Genomic DNA, 15,707 nt, shown 5'->3' with positions numbered 1-15,707 from the left:
CACCCATTGCTACTTGTCTTCTATGTCAATAATTTAGTGAGAAAGTACAGGGTATGGGGAGAGAGTTTGCAGCAAGTTCAAACAATTACTCTTTTTGAAAGACAGTCAGTATAAACCCTCCCCTCTCTTTCCCTCTCCCCACTCAGAACTGACCAAAAGCTACTTCAGGAGATGCAAGATCTTGAACTGAGTAACCACTGTGCAGGAATGGGAGTGATTTCAAAGGGCTGGGCTGCTGGCAGCACATTACCAGACCTGGAGTGATTGTAAATGGGTCTGGCAGAGGCATAACTGTTACTTCTGGGCACATTCAGTCTCACTCCAACTATTTCCTACCTTCCTTTGTGCAGGTATGTAATGTCTAAAGGACCAGTGTTTGAGTAAATGAGACTCACCAAACTTTCTCCTGACTGAATCACTGGAATCTCTGAGTCAGATGGGATCTCTCCAGTTGGTGCTCTCAATCACTTGTTGCTGTTCCCTCGTCTTCAGTCATGGTTTGCTTCCATTTGGGGTTTTTCTTCCAATAAATCTCTCACCACATGTCTAACTTTAACATGAAAGACAATGAAGCCGATTAGCAATAAAAAGGAGAACCAAACATTTCTATTAAATGTTACTATGAACAAAACTCACTGAACATTAAACATTGAAGACTGAGCAGAAAGGAAAACACCACCCACCCGGAGACAGTGAGCATGTGTGAAGAGATTGTTACATCTGCGGATAAATGGGAGGGGCAAACAGGATCACGTGACTGGTGGGGGTCTCCCACCCCAGGCAGAGGGTCCAGCTACCCACTGCTCTGTGGAAAGAGACAAACTTGTCGCTTACATCTGGTCTCACCTTAAGTGTATTAGACATTTCAATCCCCAGGAAAAATATATCGTCTATCCACTCAGATTCATAATCAAGTTTATTATCACCAGCATGTGGTGTAAAATTTGTTAACTTTGCAGCAGCATTTCAATGTAATACATGATATAGAAAAAAAAATAATAATAAAAAATTACAGTATATGTATATCTGGGACCATTGATCGTCGTAATTTTTATAAATGACCTTGATGGGAAAGTGAAGGGATGTGTTAGTAAATTTGCTGATGACACAAATGTTGGGAGTGTTGTGGATAGTGTGGAGGGCTGTCAGAGGTCACAGTGGGACACTGAAAGGATGCAAAACTGGGCTGAGAAGTCCCAAATGGAGTTCAACCCGGATAAGTTTGAAGTTGTTCAATTTGTTAGGTCAAACATGATGGCAGAATATCGCATTAATGGGAAGACTCTTCACAGTGCGGAGGATCAGAGGGATCTTGGGATCCGAGTCCATAGGATACTCAAGTCTGATATGCAGGTTGACTCTATGGTCTACGGTGCATTGACCTTTATTAATTGTGTGATTGAGTTTAGGAGCCGAGAGTTTTTGTTGCAGCTATATAGGACCCTGGTCACACTCCACTGTGCTCAATTCTGGTCACCTCACTACAGGAAGAATGTGGAAATCTTAGAAAGGCTGCAGAGGAGAGTTAAAAGTATGTTGCCTGGATTGGGGATCATGCCTTATGAAAATAGGTTGAGTGAACTCGGCTATTTCTCCTCAGAGCGACAGAGGATGAGACGTGACCTGAAAGAGGTATATAAGGTTATGAGAGGCATTGATCATGTGGGTAGTCAGAGGCTTTTTTCTAGGGCTGAATTGGTAACTACAAGAGGACACAGGTTTAAGGTGTTGGGGAGTAGGTACAGAGGAGATATCAGGGGTGAGTTTTTTTAGTCAGAGAGAGGTGGAGAGTGGTGTAATGGGCTGCCGGGAATGGTTATGGAGGTGGGCATGATAGGCTCTTTTCAGAGATTTTTGGATGTACCTGGCGGCACCGGAGGAAAATAGAGAAAAACTAGCTTAGAAAAATAGAGGGCAATGTGTAACCATAGTAATTTCTAAGGCAGGAACATGTCAGCACAACTTTGTGGGCTGAAGGGACTATACTGGGCTGTAGGTTTTCCGTTATTCTATGAATAAATTAAAAATCATGCAAAAAGCAGAAATACTATATATTTAAAAAGTGAGGTCGTGTTCAAGGGTTCAATGTCTATTCGGCAATCAGAAGACAGAGGGAAAGAAACTGTTTCTGTGTCACTAAGTGTGTGCCTTCAGGCTTCTATATCTCCCTCTCTGATGGTAACATTGAGAAAAGGGCATGCCCTGGGTGCTGGAGTTCCTTAATAATGGACGCTGCCTTTCTGAGACACTGCTTCTAATCCTTTGGTAATCTTATAAACGTCTATTCAGTCTCACCCCAGCCGGCACGGCTCCAGAGAAAACAACATAAGATTGACCAACCTCCCGTTATAGCTCAGGCCCTCTATTCCAAGCAATATCCTGGTAAACCTCTACTGCGCCCTCTCCAAAGCCCCGATATCCTTCAGAGAATGAGAGCGACCACAACTGTATAAAACACTCCAGATGTGGCCTAATTAATCTTACAAAGCTGCAACATAACTTCCCAACTTTTGAACTCAATGATAAAGACAACCACGCCATTTGCCTTCTTAACCACCCGATCAATCTGTGCGGACTCTTTCAGGGAGCGATGATCTCGGACTCCAAGATCCCTCTGATCATCAACACTGTTCAGGGTTTTGCATTTAACAGTGTACTGTCTCATACATTCGACCTACCGAGCTGCCAAGATGATCATCACTAATCAAATCTCACTGACTTTTCGCAGGACCTGTTGAATTTATTGCCAAGTGCACAAGTACGGGAAGGTGCAGGAACAGAGAAACACTGACTTGTGGCAGCATCACAGGCAATTACATTCAGATAACACACGGAACACAAATTGTACAATTCTCTGTCAGTAACAATAGGGAAACATGTTTTACTTCATCGTGCTAATAGGACCAGAACAACAGGGGCTGAGCGGACCGACCCCGGCAGATTCTGTGAAGGAAGCGAGGCGAGGCCGCCAGTTCGGGAAAGTTCATCCCCTCCCCCTTCAGGTTTCACCGATCACCTTGTGTTTCTCTCTCCCTTCCCCACCCCCACCTTTTATTCTCCAGTCCTGCCGAAGGGTTTCGGCCGGTAATGTCGACTGTATTCTTCCCCTAGATTCTGCCCGGCCTGCTGAGTTCCTCCAGCATTTTGTGCGCGTTGCTCGCATTTCCCGCATCTGCAGGCTTGATCTTGTTTGAATTCGGGAAAGTTAACTCACCACCCAACGTCAGACCTCCCCGCTCGGGACCGGCTTCAATACTCACCGAAGGGAAATTGTTGGTGTTGCCCCGCAGAGAATAATCCGTCTCCGGCTCCCCGTCCAAGGGGGCGGGATCCCCCTCCCGATCCCGATCTCACCGCCGTCCCGCTTTCACAAAGAACGAAAAAACAGCACTGCCTTTACCGGGAATGTGAGCATGCGCAATCTGCTTATTGCGTCACGGGCGTTGGGCGGAGCCTCGGAAAATGCTGACGATCGGCGGTAAAACAGGATCACGTGACTCGGTGACTGTTCCTCCCGCTTCACATATTGCCCGACCCACCGCCGCACTTCCCAAATTATTTCATTATTTCCCTATATTATTTCCATATTTACACCAGACACGTATTTAGTTTTTCCCTCCATATCTTCCCCGATCCCTTTTCAGCCACCCCCAGGTCACAGAGTTCTCAGGGTTATAATTTCGATTCCCATCCCATCCCGACACACAATTCAGACCCACACAGGAAATGTGCGGGTTTCAGTTAAATCAGTCGATGTTTATAAACACTTAATTATTAGCCCAGCCGTTAAACCGATAAAGCTCGAGCACAGCAGCACGTGGGTGACGTAACACACCGCGACCGTCAGGGCAGATCCCGGTGTGGGGAGCCCATGTGTGACGTCAGGCGAATGGGGGGGGGGGAGTTGTGTGACGTCACCTGTGGGGAGCGCTCGTATTTAAAAGCACTTTAATGGATTTTTCGGTGGGACAACAACATTAATCACGGGTTTCATCACTGAATCCAGTGTTGTGGGATGTAAAGTCCCCTGTTATGTGTCCGGCTGTGCCGTGTTGTTGGTGGAGTGGGCAGCGTGGTGTTTGTCTCGATTCGGGTCACAACACCAGAATTGCCAGCGGGGTCCACACACACTGTATTAGTCAACAGAAAACCTCTCGTCCCTGCAGTCTTTGTCTCCTAGTAAACTCAACACCCTGACAGTGTGGACCATAGATACCCCTGCCTCTCAGAGTCAGGGAATCACTCAGACAGCTGATCGCTGAGAGGAATTATATTTATTGGTCATTAAATTTCACCCAGATTCGTTTGGACGGATTTGATGTGGAGTTCGGGGTGTCACAGTGAAAGGGCCGGACGGTCGAACTCTCTCCGTTGTCCAAACATCCTTCCAGGTGAGGCGACACTTCACCTGTGAATCTTCCGGGGTCGCCCGTTGTGTCCGCTGCTCCCGACGCGGCCGCCTCCACACTGGTGACATCGGCTCCTCCGCAGTTGTGCGGGGTAGGGTTGTTTTTTTGCGGGGGGGGGGTGGCGGTCGACGATATTGTTCCCTGTTGTGCGGGAGGGGTGGATTTTGGGGGTTTGATGATCGGGATGCTGTCTTTTTGATGCGGGGGTTGAGGTGGGAGTTTGATTTTTCTCTCTGAACGACTTTCGTGGTTTTCCGGAGAAGAAAAAAAGCTCAAGAATTGTTTACGGATACCTGCTTTGATAATAAATTAACCTTTGAACTATCCGCTCCGAGCGGGACTTCCTGATGTTCAAACATTTTCATTCCGATTCCCACTGGGGAATCTACTGATGTTGAAAATGATCATAACATGATAAGGGATGGCTACAAATGGCACATGCAACTCGTTCATTATCTGATCCAGAAACACGTTATGCCCAGATTGAAAAAGAATTGCTCAGCATTTTGTTTCCTTGTGAGGCATTTCATCAGTTTGTGTCAGGGCAATCTTTTGATGTTGAAAATGATCATAAACCTCTGATTGCATTGTTTTATGCGGGGGGTGGAGTGGGAGTGTGGCTTTTCTCTCTGATAGATGCTGCCCGGCCAGCTGAGTGGTGGTGTGTCCTTTTAGGAAGCAACAATTCTCTCTTCAAATGAATTGCTGTCTAATCTTGCTGTTAACATTGTGTTTGTTACAAAGCCCCAGTGTCTGGAAGAGCTGTCACCGTCATGGGCTGTTGGTGCAGACTGGGATGGCGGTGGAGTGTCAGTGACCTCTGTATCAGAGAACAACACGGGTTTCTACATCCTCCTGTGAGATATAAATGTCCTCACAGTGGGTTCGGATCAGCTGGCATATCTGGAGTTTGCAAAGGGAAAGGGAATAGTGAAAGGGCTGAGGAGAGAGAGTTTTAATCAGCAAACCATCATCCGGGGTGGAGGGGTACAGGAGCTGTCTGATAGATCGTTTTACAGTGATTGTATTTTTATATAATCTCACAGACGGTGACTGAGGAAGAGGCTTGTTGAGGGAGGATACTCGGAGGTGAGCAGGTCAGACACGTTATCAGGAGAGTGACAGTGATGTGATTTCCTGTGTCACGGGTACAGACAGTCGTCTCAAGTGGGGAGTTTGTGTGGAGATGCAGCTTCCCTGGCGGTGGAGGAAAGAGGACACACCAACAGGTGGAACCAGCTGTGGGAAGACATGGTTTGTCAGGTCTGACGTCGAGCTGAATGTACCATAACCTTCAGACTGAATCAGAAAACCATTCTGAGGGTATTTGAATTGTCAGAAGCAGGGCAGATGTGATCCCATGTCTCGATCAGACCCTCAGTGAGGTGGTTCCAGTTATAACGTGCAGGGATGAAAGCACAGTGTTTGGGGTCTGATTTAATCACTGATTCTGACACAGTGAGAGGGTTAGTTTTACTGTAAGGCAGCAACATTAATGGAAGAAGACACAGAAACTTCATCAATTGCCAGTTGTTTAGCAGAAGTGATCAATTTGTATGTTACCTTGACAGAAACAGATATTCCCAGTGGTGACAAAGGGGTGCAGTCAGATTTATTTCAGGTTGGAGAGGGGTGTGGAGTTTTGAAATCAATGCCTTGCATCATTAATTTAGCATGTCCGGAGTGGTGGATCACACAGCACGGAAACAGGCCTTTGGCCGGCCATACCTGTTCTGACCATCCACTCACAGTCTACACTGGTCCCATTTATCAGCACTTGGTTCACAGCCGACTGTATCTCGACAGTTTCAATGCTCATCCTCTTCGTAAATGTTGTGAAGGGACCTGCCTCCACCACCACCTCGGGCAGTGTGTTCCAGATTTCAGCTACCCTCTGAGTGACAAATCTTTTCCACAGATCCCTCTAATCCTCTTCATCCTCTGCTTAAATCCATGCCCTCTGATCGGTGACACCTCTGTCCCAGGATCGGGGCCGATATGGGCATCAGTGAGGCCTTTGATAAGGTTCACATGGTAAGTTGCTGTGGAAAGTCAGATCACATGGGATCCAGGGAGAGCTGGCTCACTGGATGCACAGTTGTCTTGATGGTAGGAAGCAGAGAGTGATGGTGGGAGGCTGTTTATTGGACTCGAGGCCCGGGCCTAGTGAGGTTCCCCAGGGTTACACCCCATTGCTCTCATTATTCATTGATATTTAATTATATTTACATTTGCACAGTTTGTTGAATTCTATGCTCCACTTGATCTTTCATTGATCCTGTTACTATTCTATAGATTTGCTAAGTGTTCCTGTAGGAAAAACAATCTCAGGGTTGTATGTGGTGACATATATGTACTCTGATAATAACATTTACTTTGAACATCAACCATTATTGTCATCTAGATCAATAATTTGATTAAGAATGTACAGGATATGGAGAGTAGGTTTGCAGCAAGTTCAATTACTTTTTCTGAAAGATTTTCAGTATAATCTCTCTGCTCTGTTTCCCTCTCTGCATTTGACCACCCCTCCCCTTACTGTCTTCCCTCTCTGCCCCATCCTCCCTCTCACCCTGACATTGGGCATACGTTCAGGGTGAAAGTGAATTATTTTCGGGGAATTCTTCACTCAGAGGTTGGTGAGAGTGTGGAATGAGCTGCCAGTGGAAGTGTAGGATGTGGGTTTGATTTAGACACTAAGGAGGAATTTGGGTGAGGACGTGGGTGGGAGGTGTATGGAGGCTCTGGTGCAGATTGTTGGAACTAGGCAATAACAATAAAAACAGGTCGGCATTTACTAGAAGGGCCGAGCGGCCTGTTTCAGTGCTGCTGCTCTCTGTGACTCTAATAATATTCTGACTTGTAATTTCCACAGTCAGTACTTTGCTACTTATGACTGAACCCAGACATTTACCCAAACAAAAACTGAAAGACTCTTGGCTGGCTACAGAAAGTGTTTACAAGCTGTGATACTTGCCAAAGGGGGTGTTACTCAGTACTGACAATACAGGGCACACAAACTTTTGCTTTGGGCCCTTCTCCTTCTTTGTTATTTTGACATTGTAAAAGATGGAACTAAAAATGTAATCTTGCTTAAAATATTAAAGAAATGTGTCATCTTTAACTTTATGCCTTTTGTAATCAGGTCAACTCTTACTCGCTTAGCTGTTCACAGGAACAGAAATTTTGACCAGGGGTGCCCAAACTTTTGCATGCCACTGTATCTATCCTGTGCCTTCCAAATTGCTTCCAAAAATTCCAGCCATTGCTGCTCCATTTTTGTCCCTGCCCATGTTCTTTTTAAATCAATTTTGACCAATTTTTCTCTCATGCCTCTCTAATTCTCTTTATTCCACATCTGACTTTAGCTTCTCCTTCTCTAATGTCAGGGTGAATTTGATCAAATTAAGATCACTTGCCCCTAAGTGTTCTTTGGACTTTAGTGACCTAATTAATTCCAGTTCATTACAACAATCCAGAATATCTGATCCCCAAGTGGGCTCAACCACGAGCTGCTCGGAAAAAAAAAGCATCTTGTAGGCATTCTAGGAAATTCCTCCTCTTGAGACTAACACCATCCTGATTTTCCTAATCACCTGCATGACAATCCCCCATGACTATTGTAACATTGCCCGTATGGCACGTATTTTCTATTTCCCATTGAAATTTGTGGACCTCATTCTTACTACTGTTTGGAGGTCCCTATACAATTCTCATCAAGGATTTGTTTTGTACATTTGCTGTTCTTTGATTCTACCCACATATTCTACACCTTCCAACCCTATGCCACCTCTTTCTAATTATTTTATTTAATATTTTAACAACAGAGCCACACAACCCAATAGCAGCTTGATCTTTCAATAAATATGTAAGTATCTGGGAAACAAGAGGAACTGCAGATGCTAGAAATCTAGAGAACTACACACAAAGTGGTGGAGGAGCTCAGCATGTCAGGCAGCATCTATGGATGGGAATCAACATTTCAGGCCAAGACCCTTCACCGGAACGCTGGGTACCCACGTATCTGGAATATCAACAAGCAAAGAACATAGAAAGTAGTGCGGAATACGGAAAACCTTTGACAAAAGTTAGTTCAAGGCTTTAAAAAACCTACCAAATAGAGCTCAATAATTAGCAAATACCACACAGGCAATAAACATTTTCATCAATACCGACATTGAATTTTTTTTAATAAAATTATCTTGGTCCCATTTCAATCAGTAAAATTTAGAAAGATAAACAAGATCTTAAGAAAGCTTTAGAAAAGACTATTTCCACTCAAACCCACTGAGATTAACACGACCTTGGACAGAAGGAGGAAGAGAAATAACACACATGAGGAAAGATCACACAACAGTCAGATAAAACTTCTAAGTATATGATTTAATCAAAAATGAACTGGATTCAGCACTCCATGTGTGTATATGCAATCGTGATAAGAAATACAGACCAGAAAACTTAAATGAGAGGCCAACTCAAAAAAATGAATCATCACTCTGGAAGGAAACATTAAACAGTGGAATGAGTATGACCCTCCATGGGAGACATTCCAACGATCTAAGAAGACGAGATGGTGACAAAATTATACGTTAATCAATACATTATTTCAGATAGGACAATCCATAATAACCATCCGGATATAATATTACAAGATAAACAAGCAGGAACAACTCCCTCAGTAGATAAAGCATTTCCCAATGCACACAAGTTCCTCGACCAGTGGAGCACCTCGCCATGGGTATAGTTTGTGTCATCAGTCAGACAAACAAAAGATTTTCTCTGTCAATCAGCTTCCGAATGTTACTACTCTGTCATTCGTTGCCATGCCCTGCTGCTGATTCCCTTCTCCTCGACATCTTCACTCTGCAGAAAACTCAAAGGAAACCCTCTTCACCACAGAGTGGTGTCTGTTTGGAATCCGTCACCACTGGATGATGGATCCAGTGGTGGATCTCACCACCCAGGGAGAGCGAGATATGAACAACAGGGGAGGATTAAAAAGGAATGTCATGGAACTGAATCACTGGCAGGGTCCAGCTGGCTTGAGTTGACTCCCTACTGTACACTAGTTGTGTGAAACCTAAATACCGAAGACAGAATTCAAAATAGAACTGATTTATTTGTCTTAGACCCAGAATATTAAACTCCTGTCCCATTAAAGGTGAATATGCAGCAGAATAAACTCCTCCCATGCCCAGTGACCAAGGTGCAGAACTGGGTGTGGTGAGCAGCAGCAATAATTGCAGAGTTCAGCACCAACAGTCACTCCTGAAATTGCATTCAGCAACGGTGATGGACAAATATCCAGCATGCAGCTCATTGAAACTTTCTCCTCAGTGTAAACCCGGTAGTGTCTCACAAGTATAACATGCTGTAAGGTTTCACTGCTCATGTAACGGCCTCTCTGTAATGTTTCACTGCTGAGGTAATGGTTTCTCTGTAGCAGCAATGTTTAGGTTACGACTAGAGATAACAGGGTTTTGGAGTGTGGGGCTGTCCAATGACAGAAATGTTCTTTCTTGTGAGTCTGGAAGAGATATTACCACGGTCTTTTGCCAGGGAGACATCAGAAGATGCAAATGGAGAAAGTGAGCACTTTTTCTTTTTTTTAATTTTTCTTTACTAATGCTAAGGTCAAAGTAAGAATTATAAAGCTCAATCATTTAATCACATATTGTTTACTGTTTGTTATTTCAGCATACTAATTTGTAACGGGGACACCTCAAGCAGCATCCACCCAAACGAGATTTCTTAAGTTTGACCGGGCTGGGGTGGGGGGCTATCACCCCGTATATTAAGCTGCTAGCCAAAGCGAGAGTTACATAAGCTTAGATGACTGAGTGAATACATTCCCACATTCGCAGCAGGTGAACCGCCTCTCCCCAATGTGAACTCAATGGTGCACATTTGGTTGATTTGGCTGAGAGAATCTTTTCCCAAAGTCTGAGCAGATGATCGGCCTGTCCCCTGTGTGAACAACGCTGCTGTCTGTAGATGAGATGACTCAGTGAATCCCACACACGGAGCAGGTGAACGGCCCAGTATGAACTGGTGTGCCAATAGGTCGGATGACCGAGTAAATCCCTTCCCACAGTCTGAGCAGGTGAACGGCCTCTCTCCAGTGTGAACTCGCTGATGTGCCATTAGGATGGATGACCGAGTGAATCCCTTCCCATAGTCGAACAGGTGAACCGCCTCTCTCCAGTGTGAACTCTCTGATGTACCTTCAGTTGAGATGACCGAGTGAATCCCTTCCCACAGTCTGAGCAGGTGAACGGCTGCTCCCCACTGTGAACTTGCTGGTGTGCCATTAGGATGGATGACTGAGTGAATCCCTTCCCACAGTCTAAGCAGGTGAACGGCCTCTCTCCGGTGTGAACTCTCTGATGTACCTTCAGTTTAAATGACTGAGTGAATCCCTTCCCACACACTGAGCAGGTGAACGGCCTCTCCCCAGTGTGAACTCGCTGATGTACCTTCAGTTCAGATGACTGAGTGAATCCCTTTCCACAGTCTGAGCAGGTGAATGGCCTCTCCCCAGTGTGAATTCGCTGATGTACCTTCAGTTGGGATGAGCAAGTGAATCCCTTCCCACAGTCTGAGCAGATGAACGGCCGCTCCCCAGTGTGACCTCGCTGATGTACCTTCAGTTTGTATGAGAAAGTGAATCCCTTCCCACAATCTGAGCAGGTGAACGGCCTCTCCCCAGTGTGAACTCGCTGATGTACCTTCAGTAGGGATGAGCAAGTGAATCCCTTCCCACAGTCTGAGCAGGTGAATGGCCTCTCGCCAGTGTGAACTCGCTGATGTACCTTCAGTTCAGATGACTGATTGAATCCCTTCCCGCAGTTTGAGCAGGTGAACGGCCTCTCCCCAGTGTGAACTCTCTGATGTACCTTCAGCTCGGATGAGCAAGTGAATCCCTTCCCACAGTCTGAGCAGGTGAACGGCCTCTCTCCAGTGTGAACTCGCTGATGTCTCAGTAGGTGAGATGAGGAAGTGAATCCCTTCCCACAGTCTGAGCAAGTGAATGGCCTCTCTCCAGTGTGAACTGACTGGTGTCTCAGTAGGTGAGATGAGCAAGTGAATCCCTTCCCACACTCTGAGCAGGTGAATGGCCTCTCTCCAGTATGAACTGACTGGTGTGCCAGTAGGTCGGATGACTGAGTGAATCCCTTCCCACAGTCTGAGCAGGTGAACGGCCTCTCCCCAGTGTGAACTCGCTGATGTACCTTCAGTTGGGATGAGCAAATGAATCCCTTCCCACAGTCTGAGCAGATGAACGGCCTCTCTCCAGTGTGAACTGACTGGTGTCTCAGCAGGTGAGATGACCTAGTGAATCCCTTCCGACAGACTGAGCAGGTGAACGGCCGCTCCCTAGTGTGAACTCGCTGGTGAGCCATTAGGTCAGATGACCGAGTGAATCCTTCCCCAAAAATTCAGCAGATGACCAGCCTCTGCCTAGAGAGAACTGACCGGTGTGTCCACAGGTGGTATAACCAACTGAATGCCTTCTCACCCACAGAACAGATGAATGGCTTTGCCCAGTGTGAACTTGCTGATGTACCTTCAGTTGAAATGACTGACTAAATCCACTCCCAGTGTCCCAGCAAATGACGGGCACACCAGTCGGTCAGATGATTGAGTGAATCCTTCCCCACAGTCTGAGCAGGAAGGATGATCGAGTGAATCCCTTGCTCCTCTCTTAAATATCTGGACAGAGACAGCAAAACTGGCATGTTGTGTTTGAGGTTCCCGTAGACAAATTCCTTGTCATTTTTAACCTGTGAAAAGATTTACAAAATCCATCAATGGGTGAAGGACAACATTTCAGATGAAATGACTTGAGTTGTCAAGGTGTGATCTGACATTACAGTGAAGTTCAACTCAAGTTGGAGAGAGAAATAATCTTGTACCTTGGCACAGTGCTGGTATCTGGAATGACCATTAAATTCTTTGATGCTCTTCCCGTCTCTATAATAATAGGGCATTTCTGCCATCTCCAATGTGTAAACATCACCAAGCATCTCACATGGTGTGTACGCACCGGCTGTGTTGTGAAAAGAGCGCAGCAGCACCTCTTTCACCTCAGACAGTATTTAGAACTTTGGGATGGGGCCACTGAGGACTTTCTACAGGGACACAATTGAGAGCATTGTGACTGGCCGCATCACTGCCTGGTATGGGAACTGTACCTCCCTTAATCGCAGGAAACTGCAGAGAGTGGTGCAGATAGCCCAGCTCATCAGTAGATGTGAACTTCCCACTATTCAGTACATTTACACAGACAGGTGTGTAAAAAGGGCCCAAAGGATATCAGGGACCAAATTCACCACAACCACAAACTGTTCCTGCTGCTACCATCCAGGAAATGGTACCACAGCAAAAGGACCAACAGGCTCCGGGACATAATATTCCACCAGGCCATCAGACTGATTAATTCATGCTGATACAATTGCATTTTGATGTTATATTGACTGTCCTTTGTACAGACTATCTATTATAAATTACACATTGCACATTTAGATGGAGACGTAACGTAAAGATTTCTACTCCTCACGTTTATGAAGTATGTACTTAATAAAGTCAATTCAATTCAATTCACCCTCTCCACTATCTGTTCTGTCATTCTGGCTCCCATTCCCCCTACAACTTATTTTAACCACGTCACCCCCCCCCCCCACCCCAACATTACCTCTAGCAAGTTTTACTACTAGGATATTAGTCCCCTCTTGTTCTGTTCCCCTAACTAACCAATCCCCTATCACCCCTCTGACTTTCCTCTGCCAGGCAATTCCCCCCAACAGTTTCTAAAGTGGTCCACCTGTTGCTGTGTTGGCTAGCAACAAGAGTACTCGGCGATGGCTATTTAACCTCCTTCCCCTTCCTGATTCTCACCCAGTTGCCTGTGTCCTGCACCTTGGGTGTAACTCATCTCACTTCATGTCATATCTAGCACCTCCTCCAACTCCTGGATGATCTGGAATTCATCCATTTCAAGATCCAACTCCTTAAAGTGCAGAGTTACAAGCTGCAGCTGGATGCACATCTTGTTGGTGAGGACATCAGGGACACTGGAGGTCTCCCCACCTTCCCGCCAATGTCTCCTCTAATTTGTAATGACCAGTGTGCATGTAAAGCTTGTACTGTGCATTTTTAGCCAGTGACAACATGTGCGCAGTGTATTTTATTATCATTCAGATGTATTCATTTTCACTGTCAATAGGAACTTTGATCTCCTCTGGGTTCCATCCAGTTCATCTGCACTCTCACACAACCTATGTACCAGGCCTGTAACGGGTAATGAATGATTTTCTCACCAAAGCTTTTGCACATTGTCCATATGTGGTTTGCTAGCTAAATTACACTTTAAAAAGTCAGATTTCCAAATATCACTCCACTTCTTCCCACTTGCAAATTCTCGGGCAACTTTAGCACCACCACATGCACACAGGTATCACCAGTTTCTGCATTCTACATAAATATTTCCTCTGAACTCTCCCCCGGGTGACTAACGGTGGTGAACTCAGTGATGGCAATCCCAATGAATATGAAGGGAAGGGCAATAGTCTGTCTCATTGGAGTCTGGCACATTTGTGATGTGAAAGCTACTTGTTGCCCAGGGCAAAGGTGTTTGATATCATTACGTACCCATAGAGAATGGGACAAAACATGTCCTCACCGGTAGAAAAGTCGAGAACAAAAGGAGGTAGAACAAGCAACACACACAAAATGCTGGAGGAACTCAGCAGGCCAGGCAGCATCTACGGAAAAGAGTACTAATGCTGAGTTCCTCCGGCATTTTGTGTCTGTTGCTTGGATTTCCAGCATCTTCAGATTTTCTCTTGTTAGTGATTGGAGGTAGAACAAAGGCGATTTTCTCAACTGGTGATGTAAAAGATTTTGTTCCCTTTCTCGGAGTTCCAAATCCTGGCATTTAGATAGCTGGAGCTCAGCTCTGTCTGAGAGATCCATCGGTTCCCATTCCCTCATCAACCGGAAGATCCCCGGGGCCCGTGTACGGATCGTGGGGCGGAGAGAGAGGGAAGAGGGCAGGGCTGTCCTGGGATTGCGGGTCACGGTTTTCGAAGTTCACAGGAATTGCCCTGAAAACGGTGTTTAAGATAGAAAGACTGAGAATCGCTCTTACCCGCAAACGATATCTGCAAGGCCTTCTGTGTACTGCGCGCATGCGTCATATTCGGAGACGTCACAGCCCTGACGCCTGCGCATTTCATCGGTGCTTCAAAGCCGGTCAAAATCTTTTAACGCAGGACTTTATGGGTAATCACGGTGCCATTAAACATTTCTGCAAGCACCTGTTCAATGTCCATACCTCATTTTTTTTATAGTGTGTATAGAAAAATCTGCAGCTGTTTTAACGCAGAAAGCGGCTCCCATAAGCAATATAGTCAATATCAACGTGTATCTAATGCCAAAGTAAAATGCAGATATAAAACACAGGAGATTCTGCAGTTGTTGGAAATACAGAGACGCACACACACAAAATGCTGGAGGAACGCTGCAGTTCAAGCAGCAACTCTGCAGCGGAGTACACAGTGTAGGCATGTTGAAGAGGCTCGGTCTAAACGTTGTCTATTTATTCCTCTCCACATTTGCTGCCGGATCTGTTGATTTCCTCCAGTATTTTGCAGAAATAAACCATCATTTTTTTCGGTCAACCAGTTTCCAACTGTTTCTTTTGTAGCCACATCCTGCTGGTCTGATTCCTCCTCCTCCTCGTAAACTCTACACTCCATCTCTCTCTGGAGCCCCAAAGCCCTGACTCAGGCTGGCAACACTTTGGTTTCTGACTCTGCACCATCGAAGTTTCACTCGCTAGTCTGCTGTCAGACTTGTGTTGCGAGACCGCAGATTCGTTTACTGTGAGTGTCGCTTTCAGTGCCTGAGGGAGGCGGGGCTGTGACGCTAGTCACACACTGCGGGGGGCGGGGGAGAGAGAGAGAGAGAGAGAGAGAGAGAGAGAGAGAGACACACACACACACACAAGCTGTTGGAACTTCAGCTTGCCACTTCTATGGGGTGGAGTTCTTCCATGCCCAGAAGATTAGGTTGATCATCGGCACGCAGTGCACAACGGATGTGTGACTGTCACTTCGTATCATCCATATGTGTGAATTTGCAGGAGTATCCTGTGGTATCACTTTTGTTGGCCCTTACCCGGAATCCGGGTGATCTGTGGTAACCACTTGAAGACGATATTCCTGTGACTGTCACCTAGTGATTTTTCGAAGTGGATTTCGGAACTAATCGACGGATAAGATCTTCGGCGGCTGT

General features: G+C 45.7%; 1 protein-coding gene across 1 annotated transcript in view; it reads right to left on the bottom strand.

The window, feature by feature from the left end:
* Positions 1-14,607, bottom strand: part of LOC140721523 (uncharacterized) — a 40,923-nt gene extending 26,316 nt beyond the window's left edge. The window contains 2 exon segments of the mRNA XM_073036337.1: positions 10,622-12,193; positions 14,560-14,607. Of these exon segments, the coding sequence (XP_072892438.1) occupies positions 10,622-11,812 (1,191 nt within the window). The 5' untranslated portion in view covers positions 11,813-12,193; positions 14,560-14,607.
* Between the last annotated feature and the right edge of the window lie 1,100 nt (positions 14,608-15,707).

This window comes from Hemitrygon akajei, unplaced genomic scaffold, assembly GCF_048418815.1.
Source record: "Hemitrygon akajei unplaced genomic scaffold, sHemAka1.3 Scf000057, whole genome shotgun sequence".
NCBI lineage: Eukaryota > Metazoa > Chordata > Chondrichthyes > Myliobatiformes > Dasyatidae > Hemitrygon > Hemitrygon akajei.
The sequence above is the reverse complement of the archived record's forward strand: the minus strand, read 5'-3'. Positions and strand labels throughout refer to the sequence as shown.